The 27,722-nt window shown below is 38.5% G+C and overlaps 1 protein-coding gene across 3 annotated transcripts; it reads right to left on the minus strand.

Annotated features, from left to right (window-relative positions):
• On the minus strand, positions 1–26,637 carry EMB (embigin). Of its 3 annotated transcripts, XR_010352565.1 has the most exons (11): positions 25,497–25,831; positions 20,603–20,683; positions 17,543–17,617; positions 15,269–15,428; positions 14,009–14,097; positions 10,465–10,589; positions 9,253–9,529; positions 8,542–8,575; positions 6,840–6,907; positions 5,049–5,193; positions 1–4,300 (listed from the first exon to the last, which is right to left on the minus strand). XR_010352565.1 is itself a non-coding variant. In XM_064403687.1 (10 exons), exons 1-9 carry the CDS (start codon positions 26,620–26,622, stop codon positions 6,871–6,873), a joined length of 918 nt encoding a protein of 305 aa, XP_064259757.1. In that variant the 5' UTR covers positions 26,623–26,637; the 3' UTR covers positions 1–4,300; positions 6,840–6,870. The 3 variants fall into 3 exon arrangements, 2 of the variants coding, with proteins under 2 accessions (XP_064259757.1, XP_064259756.1); XM_064403687.1 differs by lacking the exons at positions 5,049–5,193; positions 25,497–25,831 and adding an exon at positions 26,583–26,637; XM_064403686.1 differs by lacking the exon at positions 5,049–5,193 and having other exon boundaries at positions 25,497–25,828.
• Positions 26,638–27,722: the final 1,085 nt, after the last annotated feature.

Here is a 27,722-nt window from a genome sequence, read left to right on the forward strand (position 1 = left end):
TCCCTTTATAGTTAAATTTATTGAAATTATTTCTAAGTACACATATCAATTCACACTATTCATAACTACCATCCTCATTATGTGATATACATCAAACAAACAGAAGGCATTTCCATTAAGTAATAAAATAGAACAGTTGTGTGAGCACAGAACATAAAATCAGAATGCAAAATAAGGCGAGCGTGAAAAAAGCACTAGGCTTAGTAGTCTTTTACTAGACAAACAGATTTTGCTGTCAAGTTTCAGAGGGAAACTTTTAGCAAACATATTGCAAAAGAGAAAAACAAGATTAACTATGGTAAACAAAGTCTTCCTTCAAGGCACTGTTAACTTTTAATGTCAATCTGAAAATAATTCAGCAAGTCAGTCAATAGAAATATTGTAAGTAATAAAAAGCCCCAAAATATCTTTGGTTAAATATAAAGCTGAATGCAAAACCAAAGCAGAAAAAGTTTCTGGAAGGAAGTAATTTTGGGTATGACAGAACAAACACTATACAACTACACAAATTAACTCAATTGCCAACAGTACATTTTGACAAATCAAGATCTTCCATTAGAAGCTGTAAAGTTTGAAACTTGGTAGTTTATTTTTTCACAAAGAATTATGTATGCACATTCTAGCATAATGAAGTAGCAAGACTACAAAACTGTTAAACTAGCAGAGAAGTATTTTCTAAGCATGGAACTTTTAGTTCTCTTATGAGACATCTCATTTAGCTTTGTGCTATCATCTGTCCAAGTGTTCAGCAATGGCAGATTGTTTTCAGCTGCTATACAAAACTTCCTAAACATGTTTTCAATTGTACCACTGAGACTGTGTTCTCTTGCATTCCGTGTTCCCTGTACATGACTAATTTTAAGTCACCTCAGCTTCTGCTGTCTGTCCCTCAGGACCCCTACAAAACAATAAAATGCAGTTCCTTCTCATGTCCCTAAAACTTTCTCATCTTGTTGCTCCCTCACTATCCGCACCTTGCTATTTCAGGGGAGCTTCCAGCTAGAACTGAACCATGATGCAGCTAATCGTGGTCAGACAACATGTGCTGGGTAGCTCAACACTTAAGAGTGTCACACATCTCAAAAACCACCCCTGCCCTTAAGGTACCAATCAGTTTCTTTTCAATTTTCATTGCTCAGCAATCAACTGTTCAAAAGTTCTGAGGCACAATTTAAAGGACTATAAACCTCACTTCTTCTGGCTGAAAAAGAGTTAAAGGCACATGGATGCTGATTCTAGCAGCAGCACCAGTACGTATGAGTTGTCACTCTCTTCCCCAGAATTACATGAGTTGAAGGACCCACAGCTAACCAATTCTGCTGAACAACTGCAGGGTAATGCTTAGGTATGCTTCCACACTAAAGAAATATTAATGTAGTCCTGTTTGAACCCCATCTTCACTAGGAATTTGGTCTCACAGCTGCTTGTGTCTACTTTGGACCCAAGGGCAGGAAGAATCTGCAGTGTAGCAGCTTCAAGGTTTAGGAAACAGGCCTCCAGGATTCTTTGGCAGATTTCAACCTTTTCCGCTATGAAACTGGTAAGGCTTTTGCTGGTCTAAAATCCAGTAAAATATCCCCTCTTGCAAGAAAAGGTTTTAATCTGGGAAGACAAAATTTGTCAAACAGTTATAGTTAAGATCCGGTCTACCAATGTAAGTCTGTTGTTAATGTTTTGTTATTAAAACTAATTTTGTGGATCATTACACTTAGCTCCAACTGGTGTTTGAAAGAAATTTCACAATTGTTTTGGATCTTATTTGGAAAGATTTGGTATTCTCCAGCTTGAATGAAATGAAAAATAATAAATCACTGGCTAGAGTTTTAAGGCTTTTTTAAAGTTACAAATTTTTGTTCTATTCAATGCTAAGATCATAAAGCAAGTACAGTGGGAATGTTCTGAACATACCCAACACATGCTTCCCAAAAGATAAACTTCAAGATTTCCAGAGCTTGTGGTACTTAGAGCAAGAAAAGCAGAGTTTATGCCTTTGAAGTTGACCATTAATTATGACAATTACTTAATATTTACCATTTAATATCATTTGTTCTTACCCTCCACAGGGCAGCCCAAAAGGGTTTTAAACCTAGGAGAACATGCATAGAATAAAACCTCTTATAATCATGAAAAACTACTAATCAACCTAAAAATAAACACCAAACCCCTCAGAAAAAGCAAGCAGAACATGCTAGAGGCAGGTCAAGGCAAAGCTATAGCTTTAGCAGCCAGTCTGACCAAGCTTATATAGCCCTTAAAGATCTAAGATGTGCTGCTTCTAAAATCCATGCTTAATCCAGGTTTTCCCTGCTAATGCTAAAAAACTATCCATCTGTATAACTTGCCTATGTTAGCCAAGACTTTACAGTCCAACTGCAAGATCAGGTAGGAATGTTATATGAAGGCAGAAAGATTGTTAATATTTCTCATTAACTGGCAGGTTTTTTTCCAGATAGCATCTAGCCTCATTTCCATTGTAAAATATATTAATGCTGCTTTATTCAGAATGTAATTCTTAGCTAAGTAAGAATAACTTTATTACTATTTAACTGCCTACAGTAAACAAATTACTACAAACTCTAAAATATGCCAAAAATTTACAAACATTTAAAGAAGAAAACATTTTGAAACTGCCCACATTTACTTGATACAATAAAAACATCAATTGTATCAATGAGAAATTCTTATAAAAAACTGTAGACGCATTCTAGTTGTAATAGTGCATAGAAACTCCAAGGCAAAATACAATAAACACAGTATCTAAGCAAAGGGGAATCTTTATCAGTGTTCACTCCTTATTTATCAGTGTTCACTCCTTACAGTCAATCACCCAATGCTTCCATACTTCTCATTGTGTCTTATTTGGACCTTAACTTGTAATTCTTCAAACTGGAAAATGAATTACAAAAAACAAAAAAGCATATGTCAAACTGGATTTTAACTCCTATTTCCAACGAAACAGCCAATGCTAGGATTTCTGATATTTTTAAAACCCATAAGGACAATAAGACAGAAAAAAAAAAAATCAAGAAAGGGAATTCAATTTGTTTTATCTATTTTTTCTACCTTCCTTTATTTTCAAAAAAAAAATGACCAGTACAAAGAAATTCTGTGTATTTATTTTCTTCCACTTTCTCATGGAGTCTGCAAATGCTGCCTCTTTCCTTACGTTTTTATGGAGAAAAGAATTTCCTGAAGAATTTACTTCCTCTCAAAAGAGAAGCTTTAATTATTTCAAGCAAAGGCAACTGATACAACCATTTTCTTATTAGCTAAACATTTACAATTGCTGAATGCATAATGTAACTGAACAGTATTATGACAACTCACTCTTCTAAAGCAATACTGTAAATCATTAACAGCAGCGTTTAATTTTTTGTGTAAGAGTAGTAATGGTACTCATGCTGCTTCATCCTATTATCCTGAAAATTTTAGCTGCTCAGGACCCACTCTGTGCTTTGCAAGGAGTTTGAGAAACAACAGCTTACTGAAAGAAGCAGAAGTACCAACTAGAAAGTATGTATCATCAGAAACATATATAGGTGTATTCCTGAAAATTCAGCATTCCATATAAATTATAATAACCAAACTGGTCTTGCAGCCCCAGAGAGTGCAGTATTTTTTTCAAGCATAAGGAATTATTGCAATTTTAGTCTGAGAAGGTACTGTATCCCCAATACTTCTTCAACTCTGAAATATCTGAGCTGTATGGCATCTATGCGTTTAGCTTACTAAGGACTAAAATACAGTAGAACTGAGAATGAAGCTAAGATAAGTTAGAATGAAGGTATTTTACTACTCAAATGAAACATTGAGAGAGTTGTGATTTACTCTAAGTCCTGATAAAGATTCCTCTTTCACCATTTCTTTGGTAAAAATAGCTGCATCACATTTGCTTCATCAGCTAGTAAAAGGCATTTTCTCTGGTGTAAATACTTTTTTCATTGTATATATCCCGTTTTGTAACACTCAGATAATATACCTACTTTATATTGACCATTTTTTCAGTGAATACAATGCTAGTTCCAATTTGGGAGGTAAAAATCAAACAAATAATCATACACCAAGAGCAAGCCTAATCACATAAAAAACACTCTGCTAGCAGTAAAATGTTACAGATAAACTTCTAAATACAATATATCATATTATCATCGGTATAAAATGACTACTTTCAGAGCTATTTTAAAAGCATCTTATTTCTCAAATGTAGAGAACTTTACTTCAAAACACAGTGAATGTTTAAGTAGCTGTATACATCTTCTGAAGCTTTGTGGGAATTTTCACTTCTATTGGCTTAAATCTCCTGCAATAAAAAATAACCACATTTCATTATAAATCAAATTGTTATTTTACTGCTTAGTATTTTCCCGTATTTGTTTGAAAATAAACTTCATTCTAATCAATACATCAATTTTTTAAAATGATCCAATTTGCAAATCAAATCATAAAATCATTTAGGTTAGAAAAGATCTCTAAGACCATCAAGTCCAATCATTAACTTAGCACACCATACTTAGCAGAAAACCATAACCCTAAGTACCACATCCATACAGCTTCTGAGTATGTCCAGGGTTGAGGATTCCATCATTTCCCTGGGCAACCTGTTGCAGTGCCTGACCACCCCATCAGTGAATAAATCTTTCCTAATATCCAAACTAAACCTTCCCTGATACAACTTGATATTTCCTTCTGTACCACCACTTGTTACTTGAACAAAGAGACTGAACTCCACCTTGCTACAATCTATTTTGAGGGAGCTATAGAGAGCAACTGGACTTTACCATGTTAAGACATTAAAACTTTTGGCACTGTATATGAACACAGAGCAGGTGATTCTCAGAGAAGAATCCTGATTTATTGACTCAGCGCTATGTGTCAAAAGAACTTTCTAAGAATGGAACCTCAAAGTCAACATAAGAGAAACCCTTGTGTGCTGGTTTTGACTGGAATAATTTTTTTCACAGCACATGGTATAGGGCTAGGTTTGGATTTGTGCTGGAAACAGCGCTGACAGCACAGAAATGTTTTAGGTATTGCTCTTAAGTGCTTACACTGTCACAAGACCTTGTCCTCTCCCTTGCCAGCAAGGAGGCTGGGGGAATACAAAGAGTTGGGAAGTGACACAGCCAGAGCACCTGCCCCTAGCTGATCACAGGCATTCTCCATCCCATACAGCATCAAGCTCAGCAGGTAAAGCTGGGGAAAGAAGGAGAAATGGGGAAGGGAACACACCTTCAGAGTCACAGCATTTGTTTTCCTGATTAACTCAAGCAGATATTACACATGTTCAAACATAATAAAGCCCCTTCTTTCCTGGAGACAGCTGAACATCCTCCTGCCCATAAGAGTGAATGAATTCTTCCCTCGGTTTCTGTATTCAGCTTTTGCTTTCTTTTGTCAAGCTGTCGGTATCTCATTCCCTAAGCTCACCCATTTTCACTCATCTGATTCTCTCCCCCATACCACCAGAAAGTAAAAGCAACTGCCCACATGGGGCTAAGCTGCCAGGTGAGGTCAAACCTAAGAGGAACAAAGACCATATAATCTTGGAAAGTATTTGTTCTGGATCATTTTCTGAGTTGTTACTCTCTTTATGTGAGCTCTACCTGACATGTTTCCTTCTGTTCTTTGGTATGGCAACAATCTTTAGTCAGGTAGATGGCTTGTGGTGAGAATGACTTTTCATTCATGTTGGTTCATTCACACATCTACAGATCAGAGGCTGAGGTGCCAGATGCAGAAGAGAAGCAAGTGTGTGTAGGATTGGTCCTCAACTAACAGACTGCTCTGACAAGCATTTCCAGATGGCATAAGTAGAAACTGCTTATAATCAGACTGTGAAGAAGGCAGAGAATCAGGAAATTCTTTATATAGCTTTCACAGGACTACAAATTGGGAGGCCTGTGAGCCTACCAGGGCCGTGCCCTGGAAGAGTATATCACAGGCCCCAGGAATTCCATTGAAGTTATGGTGACATGAAAGGAATCATGGGAGCAGTTATGCAGATTAAGTTGTTCCAAGGTTGTTATGTTATGAAGCTTGCATTCTGATTGGTTAGTCTTGTGTTCTATAACAGGTATGGTTTCTGTTTCTCTTTATTCATTGATTCCCTGCCCTCTATGTGTCTATGTGCCTCATTTTATGGTCTTCTGGAGTAGCTCTCTACAGTGTACAGCTTATGTTTTTGTTGTGCATTTATTGTTAGCACGCCTTTTATTTTTCCTTCACTAAACTGATTTTTGAGCACTCCAGTCATACCTGCCCCTGTTTAATTTACTGCCACACTCACGGCCGATCCCCTCCCAGGATTGTGCCTGCCACCAGCAACAAGGGTACTCACACTCTAGTTCCTTACTCTACAACTAGTCCTTTCAATCACTATCCATTAAGCCCAGTCTTCTTTCCCAGACTCCTCTACATCTCTCTAGAACTTCAATATTCCTCATGTGCTATTACGGAGGATTCTTTCTTCATAAACTCACTTGACACCCAAAATACAGCTGGAAAGAGTGGGATTTTGAGCACAGCAGTACCTCTTATACATTTCAGTGCCTACCCAGGCATTCATGATCAGGTTAAGCAGATTAACCTGGACCCCATTTTAAAGACTGCATGGGTTAACAGAATTAATAAATCACAATGACAATGACAACACAATTGAGTTAAAATTACTTGGACTTGATTTCTTGTTCAACTGTATCTTACTTAACCTAAACAATGATTTAATTACTCTCCTGCTGCCACATTTTAAAAAAAAATTGAGATAGTAAAGCAGACTTTTGTCCTAGTATTAGGCTGCTCAAGAGAAAAGTCAACTTCAGTCTCTTTCATCTCTTACTTACCTTGAAAGGAACCTTCCTTCTCTGCATAGAACTACTTGTCTCCTCTGGTTACATTGTCTTCTGATTTACTACAAGAAAAAAAGGTAAATTCCAAAACCGAACATTAAGACAGCACAATCATTCCCAGGCTCCTTCTGGAATAACTCCAACTAGCTATTACACTGCATCACAAAAAAGACTTAAATTAAATTAGAAGTTCTCTTGCTAAAAAAAAGTTTGTGATTCACTAGGCTCCCACCTAAATACACTGCTGGATGTGACATTTAATTACAGCCTCATCAACCAAATACAGTTGTATTAGTCATCCCCTGACATAACAGACCAGACATGTTTCTTTGGAGCCACTCTCTAGTACACAAATCCATCTTCTGAACAGCCAATAGTTGAAGTAACTTTCAGTTCTTGAGTCAGGGAAGTACATAGATAAATCTTCCTCATGTGTTTATGTAAGGACTACACAATAAAGATTAAGCAGCTGTACAGAACCACGTCCCACATTCACAAAAACGTTATTTTAGTGAACTATTCTGTGTTACCATACTAGTATTTTCAGCATATTTATGAGAAGCAGGCTGTGCAATAAGGACAATTTTTCAATTTTCAACTTAAGACATACCCCCAAACATTCAGCAGTATAATAGAATACTATATTCCCAAGACACACTCCCACTTTATACCATAATTTAATTAGAGATTTATATCCCTTCACATCAAAATATATTTTCAGCACTGAAAAAGGAATGAGAAAGTAAATACAACACAGGAAAACAAGTATCACTGCAGAAAAACAAATCCAAAAAGAAATCAAAGAGGGAAAGAGAGAGAAGAGTCAGAAGAAAAGGGGAAACAAAACACAGGAGGAGAAAAGGGATCAAGACAACAAAAACTAGAGTAGACTGGACACATCTAAAATGACCTGTTAGACAACTTTCCTTTTCTTTTAAGAGGTAAACAGGTTAGATAAGGGAACCAGGCTTCAGAGAACAGGCAGAAAGACAAGTATAGCATACTTAAGCAAGCAAGCCTGAAGAAATATATGATCCTAAGGACAGGGGAGCCAGCATGGGAGCACAGACCCTGGAACAGCAGAACAGCAACAGAAGTGCCTACATCTGCTCCTTTGGTTACAGCAGTGCAGCCCAGGAAGCCCAAGCTACCACCACAGTGAGAAATCTCCTGAGAGGTTGGAGTTAGCCACCAAAACAGCCAAAAATGCCAGCTCCCAACACCCCAGCAACTACAGGCTTAGATATGAGAGTTAGGGCTTTGACCACATGCCAAGTAGATAAATCTATGTTAATACAGACAAATACACTTTGGAACAAGAAAAAAAACATTCAGAACCACTTCTGATACACTTTCACCGGGAAATTATTTCTATGCAGTTACAATCTCCTGGAATGAACTTATGAGGACACATGGTACTCTCAAAAAGAATAAAAAAAATATCCAAAACTAACACAAAACAAACAAAAAACTACTAAAAAAAAACCTAATCATAATTTCAAAATCAAGTTCCAGGCAGAAAATAGTGCTCTGCTCACTCTGGAATCAGGAATTCTTAAGGAAAAAAACAAACCGTTCTTTCACACTGACCACCATCCCACTTACCAATGGGATCAACAACAAGGTATAATTTTGTAAAACACAAATACACATAAGAACAAATATTAGACTACAGTATAGGAACTTTTTTGCTTACAGTTGCTCAATTTGGTCAAATTCTTTTCCACCTCCTGCAGAACAAAAGAAGTACCATATAGCAGTATCCATTTAATAAACAATAGAAAATTTATTATTTAGTACATTTAGTTAGTACATTTGGCTTAATCAGAAAAAAACGTTATTTTATTTTGTTTTCTTAAATATGTATTTCAAATTACCTTGCTTATCTATTCAAGGGAGTTACCTCCAAAGTGGTGAAAAATCTCATTTTGATAAGGTTTTATTAGTCTGATTTTAATACAAATCATCTTTTATACATAGAGATTTATACATTTCTGTATTTCAAAATATACATAACATGCATTTATGTCTACATTAGACACACGCATTTTTCCTTCTTACTAAATGTCTTTAAAAAAACTCCTCCCATCAAGGCTACTAAGAACTGCTTCCATTCCTAATCATTCCCCCAAAAATTATAGCCTCAAAATTGTCTTGTATTGTAAGGGAAAAAAAAAACCCAGGACTCTATCAAAACTGTTATAAGTATTGCTTAGTGAAAGCTCTTTTCATTGCAGTGTTTTAGATTAAAGAATTTTCAGAAATACAGATGTGAAAATGACTTAACTTTATATATGCTGCACTATAGGTCTTACTTTTCTACCTTTGGCTATAATTTCAACAGAAAGCTAGAAATTAATTTAAAAAACCCAAACTGACCAACTAAAAACCCCCCACCAAAACTTACCTTTTGCCTTCTTTTTCGAATACATCTCATAGAGGGCAATAGTAGTTACAAGAATAGCAACTTCAGCCACAGCTGCTATAAAGGGTTTGAGAGGTTCTGCAATGGACAGAACCCTAAGTTCAAACCTCGCTTTACTGCCCGCTAATTCAAAAGCAGCTTCACACCAATATTCACCACTATCTTCCATGGTGAGCTTGTGTATCTCCAAACGGTTTTCACTGGCAGATAGCATCTTCATTTCAAACTTGTCCAGAGGCAAAACCTTATCAATGGGAACCTAAAAGAACACATTGCAAGTCTTAGTAAAGTAATCAGGAGGTGTTTCATCAAACAGTACCATCAACATTCAGTTCTCTATAGATACATACAGTAAGTTATGAACAAAAGCTATTCGTGGAGCACAATCACCCCGCATTAAAGAGAAGGGTTTATTTTTGGCTGGACATCCTAATTCTTTCTAAACTCACTGGAAGAAAAGACAAAGTTTCAGTGGGCAAACTGTCTGACTTGTTTTAGTTTATTTAAGAGGAGATAAAAAAACTTTCAGCTCTATTGACTCTCCAATGACAAAGGCATCCTTGGCTGCCAGATCTAATGCATGGGTTTCACCATAGCACAAAACATGCACTTTCAAGGAAGTGGAAGAAGGAGCTCTCCTGCACCAGGAAGTATATTGATAACTCTTAAAAAGACCAGTGCTAGTCTCCAGCCATATAAAGGAGACAGATCTCTTTACCTTCTCTCAGTTGACAGTGCTGGCCTCAGAAAAGGGCTGAAAGAAAGTGTTTTAAGAAGCTGTGCTGTCTTAGATAAGGCTAAGAAACAGAATTCCTTGTACCTGGAGGAGGTAAAGGGTCCTAACAACATTTTACACATGAAAGCATGTCCCACTGTAAGATTATTTTTGTATCCAGTATCAAGATTTGAGTAGTGTAACCAATATAAATACAGTAAAGACAAGTCCCTCAAAACTCACCTTATTTGGGAGTATGGCAGGGCTTTTTGAAAAAGAAACATAAAAACCAGATTAAAAAACTACATCCCTGTAACAATAAATACTTGTAAATATTACAGTTTTTTTTTCCATTTCCATAAATATTTCCGCTAAAGGTAATGGAAATAGAATTTGTAGAGCTTGCAGTGCAGTATGAAGTATCTGTACTTTTTTTTTTTGTCACACTGTTTTGCTTGCCTAACAGAGGGAGATCTTACCAGCTCAGTTCCATTGGTCATATACCACATCCAAGCCTTGGCATCATACTCAGCTTTACAAACCATTACAGCTGTATCACCTATGTAAGTGATTATGGGTTTTTCTCTTCCTTCAATGGTTGGTACTAAGAACAAGGAGAAAAAAAAATCATCAAGTGAGAGATACAGGTTTTCATTAGTGTTACAAAGAATATATTTAGGTATTCATTTATAGTACTCCATTCACTTTTTCTACTTAAAGCTCTTATGATTCTATCATTTGTGACATGAGAAGTTGTTTTGGGCAGCTATTTCAGATATATCATCTGTGCAGGAGATAAGTGGAATCCTGTTACCAGTTGCTATGTGATCTTGAAAGTTGCCAATTAATACCAAACATCAAGTGAAAAAAAAAAAAAAATCAGACTGATTTCTACTCTTGCCCATTTCCTCTTTTCCTTCCTTGGCAGCTGCAAGCTACATGCTTCAGTTCTAGTACACTAAAAACAAACATATAATTTTCCTGCAATTTCACTCTATCTGCAGAAACTGCTAGAAGTCTATTTCAGCCCCAATGTGACTACATAATGGTATCTGACAAGTTGTATACAGAGAATGTTTCCGTAACTGAGAAAAAAACTGCAGATTGATAAGAGATTTGTAGTTAAACATTTTCTGAGCTGAAGCAATAACTTTTGGGTGCATGCCAATAAAAAGGACTTTTGGTCCAGTCTTGCTGAGGAAGAATACAGTCAACAAGAAACAAGGCATCAGTCTAACTTTAGAGCTACTTGTCCTAGCCATTGTCACTGCTCGTGCCCCACAAACTTCCAAAAGCATGTGTCCAGACAGGCTATTGAATTTATTGAGACTATCCTACAGATACTGTTAGAGCTTAGCAAATGAATTATGCTGAAGTATGTATTTCTGCTTCCTTTCCCTGTTTATTAGGATGTTTATCAATATGTCTTCCTCAGATGCACTCATTTTAAATTTTACTTCAAGTTTCTTTTGCTCTACTTTTTAAGTACAGATCCAGTACATACTACAGATATTATTGATCACACTAGACTAAATAGGCCAAGTATTTGCTTTCAGCAGTTACGACGAACAATTTGATACAAGCTAAGATTTTTCTTTTCCTCACCCGTTCTTGACTGGTGACCACGAATTATTTTTTCCCCAAAGAAGTCTGCTTCTCATGTGTATTCAAACTTAGGTTTCCAATACAGAAATATCTATGAAACCAATTTGTTAATAAGAACACTGTTTTTAGTCTCAGAATTTGCTGCACCATACATCAAGACTCCTTACTAGTGAAGTTCTCTCAATGTGCGTATTTTAATCACTAAGCACTAAAATTTTAAAGAGTACTGGCAGTGTATCTTCTCTGCTGCCAATAAAAAGGATGACCTCACTAATTACTGCTGCAATCTCTGCTGCAATTTAGAGTAGAAGAGAAACAAGCAGGTTAGGATAAAAAAACTCTGTATACCCAGCACAACAAGCTTATGTGGCAGTCAAAGAGATTTAGTCACACTGGTGAGTGACAAAGGTCAGCTATAAGCATGCCAGCAATATGTTTGACCACATTACCCATGATTAAGGATATGAATATCCATTTCAAGTTCTGGGATCTGGCTCTGTAACTCCAAATCCCTGAATGCATGCAAGGCTTGTGACAGGTATTTTTGCAAGTGGATCACACCAAATTTGGTGACAGAATTCTGCTGCACACACAAAGCCAAATTTTGAAGAAAACATACAGGTGGTCAGCACCAGCACGTATATCAGTCAGATTTCCACACAGTGTTAAAAATCAGAGCTATTTCATGGTGCCCATACCTCAACTACTGCTTGAGGATCCCCAACAGGGGGCAAAGAAATTAATCTATTCTACCCTTTCAGAAGCTAGCAGCACTTCACAATATTTTATAACACCCATTAATGTCCTCTGTGTTTATTAACTTGAACTTGCTGTAAATATCTCATTGTTTTCTGCAAACCTGAGTACAAACATAACTCCTCAAAATCTGAGAGGTTATGCTAGGCCAGGAATCAGGGGGAAAGAAGAGGAGAGGTAACACATGCAGTAATCCCCAACTGCCTTGTGGAAAAGATATTGCAGTTAGTTACAGCAGTGATGACTTACACCACTGAGTCTATACCAACACATTACTCATCCTTTAGCTTGAAAATTGTTCTCCCTGCATTATTGACTGGAAGATTCAAGGACTTCTCTTTCCCATTTTCTTCACTCTTGCCTTCAACTTAAAAAGTACTGGCTTGATGCTTTTTATGGCATCAGAAGTGGCAGCATTCAACTATCAGGCAGCAATTCTCTGATCATCTTATCATAAATCAACCAGTCCTATGCACTGTTCTGGAAAAGATGACTTTCCTATTGAGTCATTGCTGCCCTTACTGTAATAGTTATCGCATACTTACAAAAAAAAATTCTGTAAAAAATTCTCCTTGGACCTTTTTCCATCTACACCGACTTGGACAGCTATTTGACTAAACCTTACACACATGCTGACAGCAAAAATGCATAATTATTTTCTTGAGATTAAAAGACCTGAATAAACTACAGCTTTGTCTTTATCCAGCACTGCAATCTAGTCTCTCCTGGCTGAAGGTCTGAAAGCAGGTATCAATGATTGATATTTGAATCCACACGAGCTCCCTAATGTCCTATTACTGGATATCCCACTGAACAAAGGCAGCTTGCAGCTTAAGAATTAGGGAGGCCCACTGCTTAACTCAGCTAAGGTTAGGTAATGATTTGAATAGTTAGGTTTCCTCAGAGCCTGTATACAGGAAAAATGTCTCTATATCCACCTTTACAGATGCTTGCCTTGCTCTTTGCAAAATCTGGACAGTAGGAATAGAGAAAGGAGTAACTCCCACTAGAAATATTCATCAGCTCAGCAGTTTGTATTATCATTTCCACATATCTTCCAGGGTAACATTATTGGAGAAAAGAACAAAAACAGAAGAAAGGGCACTCATATTCCTCAATGAAGTACACTAATTGTTCATCTAACTACTATTCTAAAAATTTTACAGAATAAAAGAAGCACTAAAGCAATAATGTAGTGTTTCAGAAATACAAATAAAATCTTAAAAGTCCTGCCTCCATTTTGGCAATCTCTACTTCACTTTTAACACCTAACCTCAGACTCAAATTGCAAATTATTGGCTCTGCTTTTTGAGGAAATTTATCTGAGACACCATCCTTTAATCTCATGCCCCAGAAAGTGAAGTGTATTTACATCTGGAGAGGGAAGGGGAAATCAGTTAGTCAAGAAGGGTAAAAACCATACTTGTATGCTGTTTTGGTTATTAGAATTATTTTTAAAGGCTTTTTGTTTTTTGGTTTAAAATTCTTCAATCCATGCTACAGAAATTACTGTAATAATTATTCTCACTTAGTCTGACTGTATTAGCCATTACTTATGAAATTACATTTCAATTTCCATACTCTCCAGAAAGAACATTAATACAACTTTGCAGTAGTCAGATGAAACAAAAACTTTAAATAAATACAAATCAATTAAATTACCGTGCAAATGAAACGTGGCACTGACTTCTTTTTCAGCCTTCAGAATACAAGTGTAACTTCCCAGCTCGCTGCTCCCTGAGATGGTCAGTCTTAAAAAAAAAAAAAAAAAATCACAAATTTGGCGTTTTTTTGTATTTTCTTTTTGTGCCACTAAAAGTGACTGCTAATTAACATTCTAAAGAAAACAGTAGGAATTAGTAATGGAGCAGAGAAGATACCACCACTGAAACACTACAATTCAGGTTTAGTGCAATGCAGAAATGGCACAATGTTTTTAAGAAAACAGATGGGCACAAGCACACTTCGGATCATAAAAAACATTTTTACCCTGAGTGCTGACAGAAGGACACCTTTAAGCAGCATTATCTACAGATAACTGAGTTAGACATGGGCTCACCATGTGAACTAAGAAGTATATCCTATGTAGGGCTTTAGGAAGAACAAATTACTTAAGTAATCTTTTCAACACTAAATAAATAAATAGTTTTAAAGAGCTTTCATCTAATTAAGTCCAGCATCTTCTCCACTGGTAGACTATACATTTTACTGTCACTTTGAAAAAGATTTAAGTGTCTGTGTATATGGATTATCAAGAAAGTGACAGTTATAATCTCATCATATTTTCTACAATAGAAATTTTATCTAAGTATTACTGCTCTTAAAGCTATACACAAATGAAATGGAGACCAATCAGTTAAAATGTGTAATTGACCTAATTCTAAAGAACAACAATAAATTATATTGATTATAGAAAGGCTTTTACAACATTTTTTGAATTTCTGCAGAGGTCTGAATGATTTAAGAAAACCATCAAAATATCTTTACTGAAAATCTCACTTCTACCATTTCTTACCTATGAAGGAAAGAAAATGACCATTGATGACTTCCAGACTCTTGCAAAGCAGCAATGAGGTGGAAAGGGGGATGTGGAAAATGAGGGAGTGGAAAGAGAAATTGCTGAAGTATTTTAATCTCAGACTGATCATTATTTCACTTACTGAACACACTTTAAGGAACTGTCTTGTAATTCTATATTCTTAAAAAAAAACAAAAAACTTTGTTTTATGTGCAGTAGAAGAAAAACAGGAGCTCATCCTCTAGGCTTGAGATACCTGCAGTCTTTCTCCTTTCTGACAGCTTCAGTACATTAATCTCTGCATCTCTCCCTTTTCCAATATACACATTACTAGTATTGGGTACTGTATATAACATTGTAGCTCATCAGAATCTGCAAATCACAATGTAAAGAACACTACTTACTGGATGGTCCAGCTGTTTGGAGTTTTACTGGTGTGACTGATTGTTTCACTTCCCCTTTTCCAAGTCACTTGAGGATCTTTCAAATTCGAATTCTCATCTAATTTGCATGTAAGTTCAACTGTAGCTGGACTGGCCAAAGAGATATTTTTTTCAGACACACCTATAAGAAGTTTAAAAACATTTAATGAAAAAACCTATTGCCTCATTCTCATTGCCTCATGAGTGAAGGAACTTCAGAGACTGTGTTTACATATACAGGATTACAAGTGGACACAGGTGCTCTTTATATTCTCCAGGCCAAAAAAGTCCCTGCAAAATCAGAGTTTCACAGCAATTTTCTTAAGTAATAACTGAGTTAAAATACATATACCTTTACAAAAATAACACACTCCCAATTTGTAGGTAAATTTCCTAGAGGGCTCTAATATAGAAGCATAAATACTCATATCACTGAGAGCAAGACAGACTTAAGCTTTTTCATGATTTAATCCAAACCAAAAATATTAAGTACTTAGTATGTATATAGAAAATTTTATTAATGTCAAGAAAAGTTAAGACATAAGTATCTGTAACTATTTGGATCTTAGCCAATTGCAGATTTTTAGGATACTGTGAGATCACAGGTATATCCTATTGCTAGGTAAGCTATTGATAAAATCTGCAACATTAACATAGCTGGATCAGGCCTTTCATACCTACAGTTACTCAAGCTGATATCAAATCCTCTTCAAACCCCTTTAGGGCCACCTTTGCCTTCCTGGCAAGTCAGTAGAATCACAGTAGGAAAATATTACAGTATAGTAGAAAAACCTGTCAGTTTTTTGCTTTTTATGAGTATAGGTTCATGAGCATAAACTAAGCACATCCAAAAAGTAGATACCAACAGCAAATATCTTCTCTGATCCATAGAAACAGCCTTCTATTAGAAAACACTTTGGATGTTTTACCCATTAGTACTGACATTTTATTTCATAACTGGCTTTTTCATTCATGCCTTCTGGATAGAAACGTGGTTAGTCATCTAAATACTCCAAGAAAATTTATGCATGCGTCACTTCAATTCTAGATGCACCCTGTAGTATTTGGTGGTCAAAAAACTATAGGTGTATTGCACAGCTCACATTCCTTCCAAGAGAAAATAAGTTTTAAGGTACAGCTCACTGACTTTGTAATGCAAGTCATACCTATGCAGCAGCAAAACCTCACTGGAGTGATAGCACAAGATCCAGAGTAAGTGAACTTTACTGGGTCTGGCAGAGACATGTACAATCTGAAGAAGGCATATCCAGAACTGTGAGTCCCAGCCACAATAACTCAAACCTGTCAAACTGGAGATAAACTTAGAAGTGCAACACCTCAGTCTTCCATTGCAGAGCAACATCAGTCACTGAAAATCATTGATTAGGGCAATTAGGCTGAATAAATGAGACAAGCATAACTCAGCTTGTTGGGGCTGTTTATGAACAACGTAATTTTACAACTGGAATTGGCTCCACAGCAGCAGAAGTTTCACAGTCAGGCTAATTACAGAAGCTGAAAACAGTATCTGTCCCTTATGAAATGATTTTAAAATGTGAATGAACAAAATATAAAAATGGATGATGTTGAAGATTAACCAATAGCAAGACTGATGTCTGGGGCATCCCTGTACTAAGAGTGCAGATACCTGAACAGCAAACAGCAGTACTTTAAGTTTCCTGCTAGAAGAAAATACAGCATAAATACTGCAAAATTACATCCTTAAAATATCACACCAGTACTTTGCAAATCTTCCAGAGATAGTTCAGTTAGATCAGTTTCTTCAGCTGTCCAAGAAATTAATTCTAGACTAGTGTTTGGCAACTGGGAATTCCATATGTACTTTAGGAACAGGTTTATTTTTGCTGTTCTCCACACTTCAACTCCAGCAATGTTGCTAAGCTAACACCTGCTGTTCAGCAAGTACTCTAGTTTATGTGGTCTCTCCAAGTGGATTCACAAGTGCAAAAAAACTATTGTTTCAATTGATTTGGAGGAACAGTTATGAATTAGTTTTACTTTTAGTTTTAATAAAAATAGGAATCTAATTCTCCACTGCAAAATAGTTATTACCAGAAGAGAAGTTAATAATTACAGAAATGTACTTACCTTTCACTGGGCTCATCTCATGCTCATGTGAACATTTTCACTTTATCAAGAACTTGCCATTCTAGATGCTTCCGCAACTCATATGAAAGTTTGTGTGTACTCACACTCAATAGAAAATAATTGGAAGACAAAAAGTAACACACTCACCAGGCAGGACTATCTCATACTCAGTGATATCAGTGCTGTGCTTGCTTCCAGGCTTGAGCTCTTGTGTGGCAGCACCTGGACATAACAAGGTTTGGGTGAAAACAGAGTTATGTTATCCTACATAAATAATACATAAATAATGACAAAAATCACACAATATAGTTTGGCAATTATTAGTTACAACAATCTTGAAAGGAGAAAACAGACCTTGCCAAGTGCTGACAAGTGGCAATCCTTTTATAAACCTGTCTTGGCAGCCATAAGAGCAGTGTTGTGGGGTTTCTGTTGTAGCAATTACGCTGTTAGATAACGGTTTCTACCTTTATTGTGATGCTGCAGTTGCGAATGCCAGTATCTAAAATGTCATCACTGTTCTACAGCTTGACTGAAAAAGTCACCTATAGCTTACATACAGGACTACATCTATGTTTACATAGTTCTTAGAAAAGTAATAAGCTTTAGAAAAACTTTAAGAAAAAATTTAAAAATCCAAGCCAACCAACCAACCAAAGTCACCCAACAAAAAACGCCAGAACAACAGAATGCTGCCATTCTCAAAGCTACTACAATCTAACAACACAGCCAGGAACTCAGAGGTAGACAATCTAATCTTAAGTGTTGCTTTAATGAATTCAGAGGCACGAACACCTTGTGGTCAACTACAAAATGGTCAAAGACTGTCACTGCTTCTCAAAACTTCTGATACAGAGCAGGCAACGCCCTTCTACAAAGAATAGATACCAATATTAACCATCATATGGCTGACCTAAAAATATTCTTCTCATTTTGTTAGGAAAACCTACATTTACAAGGTGTATGGTCACCCAACTTCCTTTTTGGTGAGCTGTGGATCACATACCCTTCAGAGAGTATAAGATCTTTTATAAAGTTCTACAAAGCTTGATAAAGCAACTCTAAGCACAGTCTGCTCCCATCACCTGTTCTCATGCATTTCAAGAACAGAAAAAGAAAGCAAATTAATAAGCTGCAGCTCTTACAGATGTAGCCCAGCTGCAATAATCTTCTTTTAAATAAGGTGAAGAAAGGGAAGAGAGATTTCACCACCACCCCAAAAGATACACTAAATCTTTTATGACACACATGCTTTTACATACTTGGAAAGTAATTTCATTGCCAAATATTTCATAATGAGTTGCAGAAATATATGAAGAGTAGGTAGAGACTGATTCTGCCTAGTCACACAGCATTTTAAGAGAATTATTCTGGTTTTTGTAGACGGAAAGGGGCTTGATTATATCTGCTGTTTATGGATTGTAAAGATTCCTAATCACAATTGAGAAGATAGAGGAACTGGGCTACACCTTTAACCTTCCCACTGATAGATGTATTGGGTAGCCAAATTGGCCACTGTGAAATAGCATCTTTGAAAGCCTACATCTCATCAGAACTACTCCTTTTCTTCCCCTGCATAAAATACTGAACTCTCAGGTAAAGATCTTAAATGCATGCCTCTGAGCTACAGCTGGGAGGATCTGGCTGTGCTGAAGGAGGTCCCTGCTAGTGGTTTGCATCTAAAGGTATAAGCAGAGGTACACCTGCCTTTTCAAATTGTTGGCCAGTTTCAGAAAACATCCTCTCAAGCTCACAGCATCTCCTGGCTCGTTCCATCTCCATTTTCATACTTTCCCTCAAGCTTCAATTAGTTTAAGGAAAAATAAACCTGTATATTAAGGTGTTTGGTGTGGAAGAACAGAACTTCAGGCTATTTCATTTGGTGATGTTGACAGTAGGTTGCTGTCAATCTTAACTGATAGTACAAAATGGCCTTTTAAGCAGAGAAACCAAAGCTGTCTTTAGCAGTAGACAATAGTCCTGTTGGTTCTAGACAAGAACACAACAAGCCTTGATCTCTGCCCCATGGAGAAGTAAACTAGTCCAAGTGTTTACCCAGGAAATAATATCAAGGCTGAAAAGTTCTTAGCAGATCTTAGGCTGCCTGTGTGCACAAACACTCAAACAGCATGCAAGGGTTGTCACAGATCAGCTGAGTTTATGTCAGTCCAGTACACACATCACCTGCTTTTTCACTGAAATCCCTTGCAATGATACATTCAGAAGGCACCAGTTCTACTTCGTATGGTAGATGCAGCCATAAAAAACTAGACAGCCTTTCAAGTGTCTTGCAACGAACAGGACTTTCACACTGACTTTCTTCCTCAATTCACATATCCAAGGAAAATATTCAGATGAGGTCATACTGTATGAAACATTTTCTATATTTCCTGTATGTCTATGTGTGTTTATGTATGTAGAGAGTTATTGAAGCTATTAGCTATTGCACTCCTAGTTCTCACATTGTGCGAAAAGGCTCCAAAGATGAACACCAGATAAATATAATTATCTCATTGAAAACTCCAACTTGTAAGTGAAATAACTTCCTAGAAATTGAGTTCACATAGAAATAGAACTTAGCTCACGTCTGACTTGCACTAATCAACATGAGCTTTGGGACAGTGCTGAAATTCTGATTCTCTGATCTTTATGGAGAAAGGAGAAGTAGAACCAACATGCATTGGTTTCCTGTCCTGCCTGGAACTTATTCTCGGCTCCCTGTTAAAAATACAATGAAGGTATAAGGTACAACAGACAGTTCTGAGACAGCCATAATTAAGAAAGATGAAGCTAGCAGGTACAGTGGTGCAAGGACATTTTTTATACCTTTCACTAACACACAGGCATCAGGAGCTCCCACATTAAAGATTATCACGGCTTAAACCTAGAACACAATGTCCCTGCAGTGGCACTAGCTGGGCCCTGCCCAACCTCCAGGGTCATTGCCTGCTTTTAAGGCATATATGCCTAAGGGCAACAGGCCACGAAACTGGCAGCTGCATAGCTTTTTCCAGTTCTGGAGATACTTGCAACACTCAAGCTCCTGTAGTGGTTTTAAAAGACCTAGGTGCTGTATCTGCTTCTGTTTCTTCCAAAAAGTCACAATCTTATTTCACGAGTGTGAAAAAGTTGACTCTACATGATAAACAAATTATCAATAGGAAAAAGGACTATATAGTTTTAAGTGTACTGAACTAAAACAATTACCAGATGATTCATGTCCAGCTTGCATCTTTGTCACAGAATTCACCCAAGTCTGATTGGAGTCTTGTGTTGTCATAGCTGGATCTAAAAGAAACCGAACAAAACAGCAGAAAGAGTTTAAAGAAACCTTAGGCTGAGGTGAGGATATTCTGCTGGGATTATTTTCATGAAGTAGCTTTTTCTTTCTCCCCAAGTTCTGAGCATACACATTAAAAAATGCACAATAATTGTTTTTTGTTAGTTGTTTAGCTCACTTTAGGCAAGAGAAGATTAAAGAATGGAGGCAATATTTATTTGATCTCTAATTTCTGTGTAGAGTTATTTTCTTACAGGCAGGCAAAGCCACTCCTCAGAATGTTCCAGCAACTTTTTAAACTGTACTCACATCCTTTTTGTTCACAGGCTTAAAACACCACTTATGCCACTGACATCGGTCAATTACTTTTAATACAGATTAGTAGATTTTCCAATACAGTACAGACTTCATAACAGCTTTACAAATCTGGTGTGATGAACACGCAATGAACATACCTCCTTTGGCTCCACTAGCACCACAGTAAACAGGAGAAAATACATCTGTATCAAACCGTAACTTCAGCATCTAATACTAACAATTACTTCCAACTTTCCTCAGTACCACTGCAAAAGTGATCCTCTTCCTATGACACAGTTTTTACAAGAACCATTTAAGACTCCAGTCTGATTTGTGTTCTTGACTGGAAAAAGAACAGCAATGGAAGAGGCAAAGGACTTGGTTAGTAGTTGTGTCATTCTTTAAGAAAATCAAGATATCTAGATGTATTAGAAGAACGGAAGTGCATCCTCATTTCTTTATTTCCACCTTTGGGTGACAGAGCTAGTGTTTATTTTGTACTATCTGCACAATACAAAGGTATTCCAGGACATATTCTAGTGCCATAGAGAGAGTGATTCAGCCGCACAAGGAAAAGACATGGATTTTGCATTTGTAATTAAAGTCTTGACAGGGGGTTGGAATTGGGACCATGAACTCTTCTGGACACCCAAGAAAGCAATGAACATCACAAATCACAAAAATCACAGAATATTCTGAATTGGAAGGGACCCACATGGATCCAGTTGCACTCTGAAGTGAACAGCAAAAAGCTGCATCACATTTTAGGTGCATTCAGACTTGAGAATCACATGCCTTCTGCAGAAGGTGAAGTCAGCACTGTGCCATTTCCTACAAATGAACATTACTAACACTTCTACCCCATTTCAGCACCAGTAGGCATAGACAACCGATAGATTCTCCACTGGCACCTCCAGCACACAGTTATTCCATCACAGCCATGCCTGGCTTACACCATCTACTGTCTCAATCTGCCCACCATACTTCAACCAGTTTGGACCAAGAGTAAAACACAATAGTCAAAAGATAGTAAAAGAATTAAGCATTACTGGTTCTTAAGAGCAGCCCACTTTTTTATCAGTCCACTGGTACCATAGCCAGCTGTTCCCTCCCAGCCCTTCAGTTTAAAAAAGCTTAGAAGATCTGCTCTGAGAATGTGCTGGCTTATGAGCCAGACAGTAAAAAGACTGAGTCTTATTCTCTGCCTCACAGAGGTACTGAGCAGGGAGAGCTATTATTTTTCTGATATTCATGGTACAACTGAAGAAAAAGGTCCATGAATTTTTGTACCTGCAGCATCTTGAGGCATTCCAAGTATGTTATGGATCACCTGCATATTAATTAAAATCCCCAAAGATGATAAATTTAGGAGGTGTCAGTGCCAAGCTGTACAGCAGCTCTGTTATCTCTCTGCAATGAAGGCAGATAACCTGGGGTTAACAGGGTTCTCATCTAACTAATTAAGAGGGTTCTCATCTTGGCTTTCTTCCTTAATTCATGTAGCAAGTGAAAGAAGTCAAGCAGTGTTATTTTTGTCACCCCTGCTTATGTATCTTTCACCTTACCTGTCCACATGTCAAGCTACACAAAACAGATAACATTGCACCACTCTCTTCCTCTCATATATACTTGCTGAATAGCACTGGAGATCAAGATGGGCCAGCATGGCACTGCCAGTGTCATCCAGCCAGGCAATGATGTAGGAAGTTGCATGGAGTAACTTCTCAAACTACTGAGTCATGGCTGCATGCCTTAGCCTAGAGTAGTTCTGCACTACTTTAATCAATAGCGTGGTCACTTGTAGAGGTCTCATCAAAATCAACTTGATTTTCATGCAGAAAAGGAAATAGGCAAGAGTACAATATAATGAATTTAGATTTCTACATTACTTCTGCTTCACATGGCAGTCAATATTTTCGGGCAAAAAAGTATGGATGTACCATGCTTACTATTACCAGAGTAATTTCAGGCTTAATCTACTTGTTCTCTTTTAGCCAGAAAAGCACCTGAGTAAGAAAGGGCTGAAATACAATTTGGTTTAGTTTAATATCTTTATTTTACTGTTTAGTTTAATATAAATGATATACTTTTTAAATTCACATGCATTCAGTAGCATCCAAAATCAGCCACCAGAACTTCCTCATGTCCCAGAGACATCAGCAAATCAACATTAAGGACTCCCAAATACCCTGATAAAAGCTGCTCTCTCAGGTCAAACCAGAAAAACCCAACTTGAAAGCAACATCTGTAAGGAATGAGGTGTGTTCTATACTCATAGCTCCTTGAATTCTTCAGGAGCAGAAAGTGAGAGATCAGATGTGATGGGACTGTTTTTCCTGTATCAATCTGGCAGTACTTGCTGCAACTAAATTAAGACAACCATAAAGGTAACCCAAACAAAGCAGCAAACTCTGAACAATGGTGTTCTGACACTTGGTTAGAAATTACCCTTAACTCATAGCAAAATAAAAGCAATAGTTTAGGTTTTTTCCAAAACAAGTAACTTAACAGTTATATGACTAAGAACAACAAAATAAAGATCTTCTTTGAGATATTATCTCAAAATAAAAATCTAATGGGGCTTTTGGGGCATCTGCCTGACCAGCCTGCAGATCATGTAATACACCTTTCTGCAATTCAGTCCCTGTGTGCAAGTGCTCCCTCTGCTTACTTTTACTGCAAGCACTTCTTTTGGATGAAGCACTTTCACATCTCCAAAACAGAGTTTCTGGACTCCAATGGAAAACAGGTTTTAGTTTTTCTCCCTTCAGGTGACACGAACTTCCCTTTGCTGCAGCTGTGTAGAGAGTTCCTCTGCTCAACTACCTTCATACACCGTTAATAACCTATGAAAGAGTAAATCACCATTTTTTCAATTAAATCATCACAGAAGTCACAGTATGATGCCTCCCTATCTAGTTCACGCAGCTGCAAAAACATTTAATGGAAGTCTGGAAAACAACACCTTCACTCTATATAGATGAAAAGTACTAAAGTTAGTGGCTTATTTCTGACATCTGCTCTAAACCACAATACCCGCCGCCGACTTTAGGAAGATGGTAGGCTTGCACAGTTTTTTGCAAACACAAAGAAGGTTTTGCTGTTTGATTCATTCTTCTGGTCAGAGGCTATCATTTTACCAATGGCTTTACATAAACTTAAAACTGCATCAGCCACCATCTGGTATGGGTTTTGGCATTAACAGCTATAAAAAATAACTATCTTATGGCAATTAGACACATGCTGACTCACACATTCCTACAAGTATCAGACTATTTGCACCCAAAAAACTCCTCAATTAAGTAAACTGCTAGAAAGGATTTCAAGTTCTGTGTGTACATAAATACACATGTATTTTAAAGAAGACTTAAGAACCACCAAGTAGATTTTTGTCTGTGTACATAAATATGCATTTCAAACAAGACTTGAGAAGTGCAAAGTATGTTTCCTTTCACATTATGTGAAACTACTGGAAACTTTACAGAAGGTACCATCACCTGGGGAGCACTACTGGTCTTCTCAGTACTAGGAAGTGCACCAGAGGCAGAAAAACCCATAACTGCTTGTATTTCACACACTGAAAATGCAACTAAACCACAGTGAATTCAAGTCACAGCATTGATGTCCACATACAAGTATGCATATGCTCACATAGACAGGACAGAACTCTTAGCCTTGCCAAGACCTACTCCAAGAATCTCACCCTGCACAACAAACACCAGCAATCTAGTAATTCCTGCTATAAGCATTTTCTACTAATCTGCAATGCCTAAAGAAAGAGAAAAATTACAAATTCACTAGTTTTAGAAATAAGATCAAATTTCCAGAGAAAGAACTGGCCTGCTCCTGAACTGCTGCAAGCCTCTAGAGGAGGAACAGGGCCCAGCAAGCTCACATCACTCCTTCTTCATGGATTTTAAATGCTACATTTAAAAACGCAAACACAAATCCCAAGGAGCACCCCTCATAATTCATTAGGCACATAGATACCTAAATAATGTAATCTGTCGATTGAGGGGGTGGGGGGGGGCTGGTTGTTTTGCAGGTTTTTCTCATTTAAACGATTTCCTCGGTAAGGCCAGGACAGAAGTAAGACACAACAGCACACCTTCCCAATCCTGCACCTGTGAGCTAATAAACCCTTCGTTAGTGAGGGAGATGGTGCAGAGGCTACGGGACGGCTGATCGCCGATATGGCTCTATCTGCGGCCGTCCACGACGTCGGTGCTGGGGAACAGCGAGAGCGGATCCCCGCTGTCCCAGGAGAACCCCGATCTCCTGAGGGAGACAGGGGCGCCAGGAAGGCTAGGGGCCGCTAAGAAAGACAAACGCCTCAGCCGCTCCCACAGGTAAGGTCGAAAGGCAGCTGCCGTGTCGGGGCAGCGCTACCGTCCCCCGAGAGCCGGGGGTATGCTGCGGAGCAAGGAAGACCTTTGCTCCCAGGCGGTGCTCCGGTCCACCTCGCTCCGGCCCTCCCGGCACGGAAGGCGGAGGGGGCCCGGCCCGGGGAGAGTTTACATTTACCTGCAAGGCTCCCGCCCGAGAGGCTGGTGCAGAGCAGCAGCAGCAGCAGGCGCACCAGGCAGCGGCCGGAGAAGGTGGCAGGCATGGTGCCCCCGCCGCGCTCACTCCGCCGGGCTCCCCTGGCTCGGCTCAGATCCGCACCCCGCGGGCTGCACCACCTGAGGAAGCCTCAAGTGGGCCGGAGCGGCTTTACGGGAGAGCTGGCTACTCCAGCAACGACGGGGCTCAAATGCAAAGCAAAGCTACTCCAAATTCACTTCGGACGAAAAAAAAACCAGGCCAAAAAACCCCCACCGGGAAGGCGCCGGTGCTACAACCGCTGCCCTCTGCGTGAGGATGTGGTCAGCAGCGGGCTGGCCGCGCTTTAAGTGGCGGAGGAAGGGCGGGGGCGCGCACCGGTGCCTAATTAGACAGAGGCCCTGGCGCCCGAGCCGCGCAGGCGACCCCGGGGCGGTGGGAGCCTGGCGGGGCAGGGCGGCACAGGGTCGGGACTGGAGTTTGGCCCAGAGGGGCGCTGGCTGCGGGACCACCCGAGCAGGAGGGACGCGCCGCAGCAAACGGCTCCGGCCGCGCTGCGCAGGGAGGATTGCCTCGGGCAGAGCCTGCCTGTCCCTGCCCTTTGCCTGGTGATCCTCTGGAGAGCCCAGCTTCGAGGGTCACTGGCTCCAGGACAGCTGGGTTGTACTGTATAGGAGCTGCGACTCTTTTGCATCCCTAAGTCTCCCGCTGCTTTTACGGCAGTGACTAGGGAGCGCAATTTCTAGCAAAAGCTCCTCAAGTTTTTGATTATGCCTGAGTGAAATTGTTTACATTTTGTTTCTGCATATATGTGTGCTTACCTAGTAAGCCTGCTCATATATGTGTATATATATTTATATATGTACATTATATGCGCTTCTGTTTCTTGCTTGGTAAATAACTGAATTCTGATAGTGCGAAATGAACTCCAGCAAGGTGGCATTCTCTGAAGGAATAACTTTCTTCCTTCTTGTCAGCTTCAGCTAAGGCAGAGGTTGAGTTGTGTAAGAGGTTTGTATCAGTACAAAAAGGTCACTGCAAAAAAGCCTTTCCATCATCTTAACTCACCATGCCGATAGAGCTGTAAGAGTTTATGTAAATTCCCCATGTGTTGGTTTTCCAGCACTAGACATGTTCATGCTTCCATCCATATTTTCCAATATCAGTATGGTGGCCTTTGGAATAAAATTTTCTTTCATAAAAACTCCAGGTAAATACTACTAATGACAAAAGACTGGGAATGGGACTGTTTCATTAGGCTCTTTGCTGTGTATTCAGAACTCACAATGCAATGTGCTATGAGGAAAGATTGAACCTCCCCATGCTTGTTAATCTGCCAGCCTGCTAAAATGCACAGAATGATGGGATCCAGAGAGAGAATCCAATTCAGATAAAGCTGTTTAGGAATGGTAGATGATCTTCAGCTTTTAATAGGAAAAAAACTGGCTGGCACTTGAAAGCTGTTTTATCTGAACCAGTTAGGACTGAAGAGACTTATCTCTTGGTACTGGGGGAGGGTGAGGGAAAGGAGAGGAGAGAGAAGGGGAGGAAAAGAGAGGGAGAGGCAGAGGAGAGAGGAGTGTCAACTGCCTAAAGATATGAAAGGACTGGTTTATAGTTCTAGTTAACTCTCCCTGGAATAGGTGAAGGGAAAACTTTATATTCACTTTATTTAGTGGTTGGGTATGCAGCACTTCTTGGTGAGACAGATTTTATCTACCCGGAATCAACATGGATTGGTTGGTAGAGATGTATGACTAAACACTGGGGGCTGGCACAAATGGATCTGCTAGGGCAGTCCTATCTAGAACCTAGCTGTAGCCTTGTCAGCTCTTGCTAAATGGAAACTGTGGAGGTTCAGATGGAGACAATTTGTTTTGAATGACTAGGTGTTTAGTCCTTTATACGACTGGACTATCTTTTCCACCAAGTTAACTTTGATGAGCATCAGAAGACATGATGAACATCTTTGCAGGGTTTCATCTTAGCTCATCTGCTAAAAATGGTACATCCCACGCTTACTTAATGCTGAATTGAAAGAAAGCAGTTATTAAACTGCTGCTGAGGGAGCTGGTTTTTCCTATACTCATGGAATGAGATACAGGAGATACAAATGAAAATATGAGAATGGAACAATAAAGAGAAAAGCAAAGGCGAGAGGAAGGATGGCAGAAGGAAGGCAAAAAAGAAGAATTTAGAGGAACTGGT

The sequence above is a fragment of the Passer domesticus genome, chromosome Z, assembly GCF_036417665.1.
Source record: "Passer domesticus isolate bPasDom1 chromosome Z, bPasDom1.hap1, whole genome shotgun sequence".
Classification (NCBI taxonomy): Eukaryota; Metazoa; Chordata; class Aves; order Passeriformes; family Passeridae; genus Passer; species Passer domesticus.

Coding starts and splice junctions, on each gene's coding strand:
- EMB (XM_064403686.1), bottom strand. CDS start 25,581: ATGCCTGCCACCTTCTCCGGCCGCTGCCTGGTGCGCCTGCTGCTGCTG. Junction 14,098..15,268: donor CCAAACAGCTGGACCATCCA/GTAAGTAGTGTT, acceptor TTTTTTTTTAAG/ACTGACCATCTCAGGGAGCA. Junction 8,576..9,252: donor TTCGAAAAAGAAGGCAAAAG/GTAAGTTTTGGT, acceptor TTTGTTCTGCAG/GAGGTGGAAAAGAATTTGAC.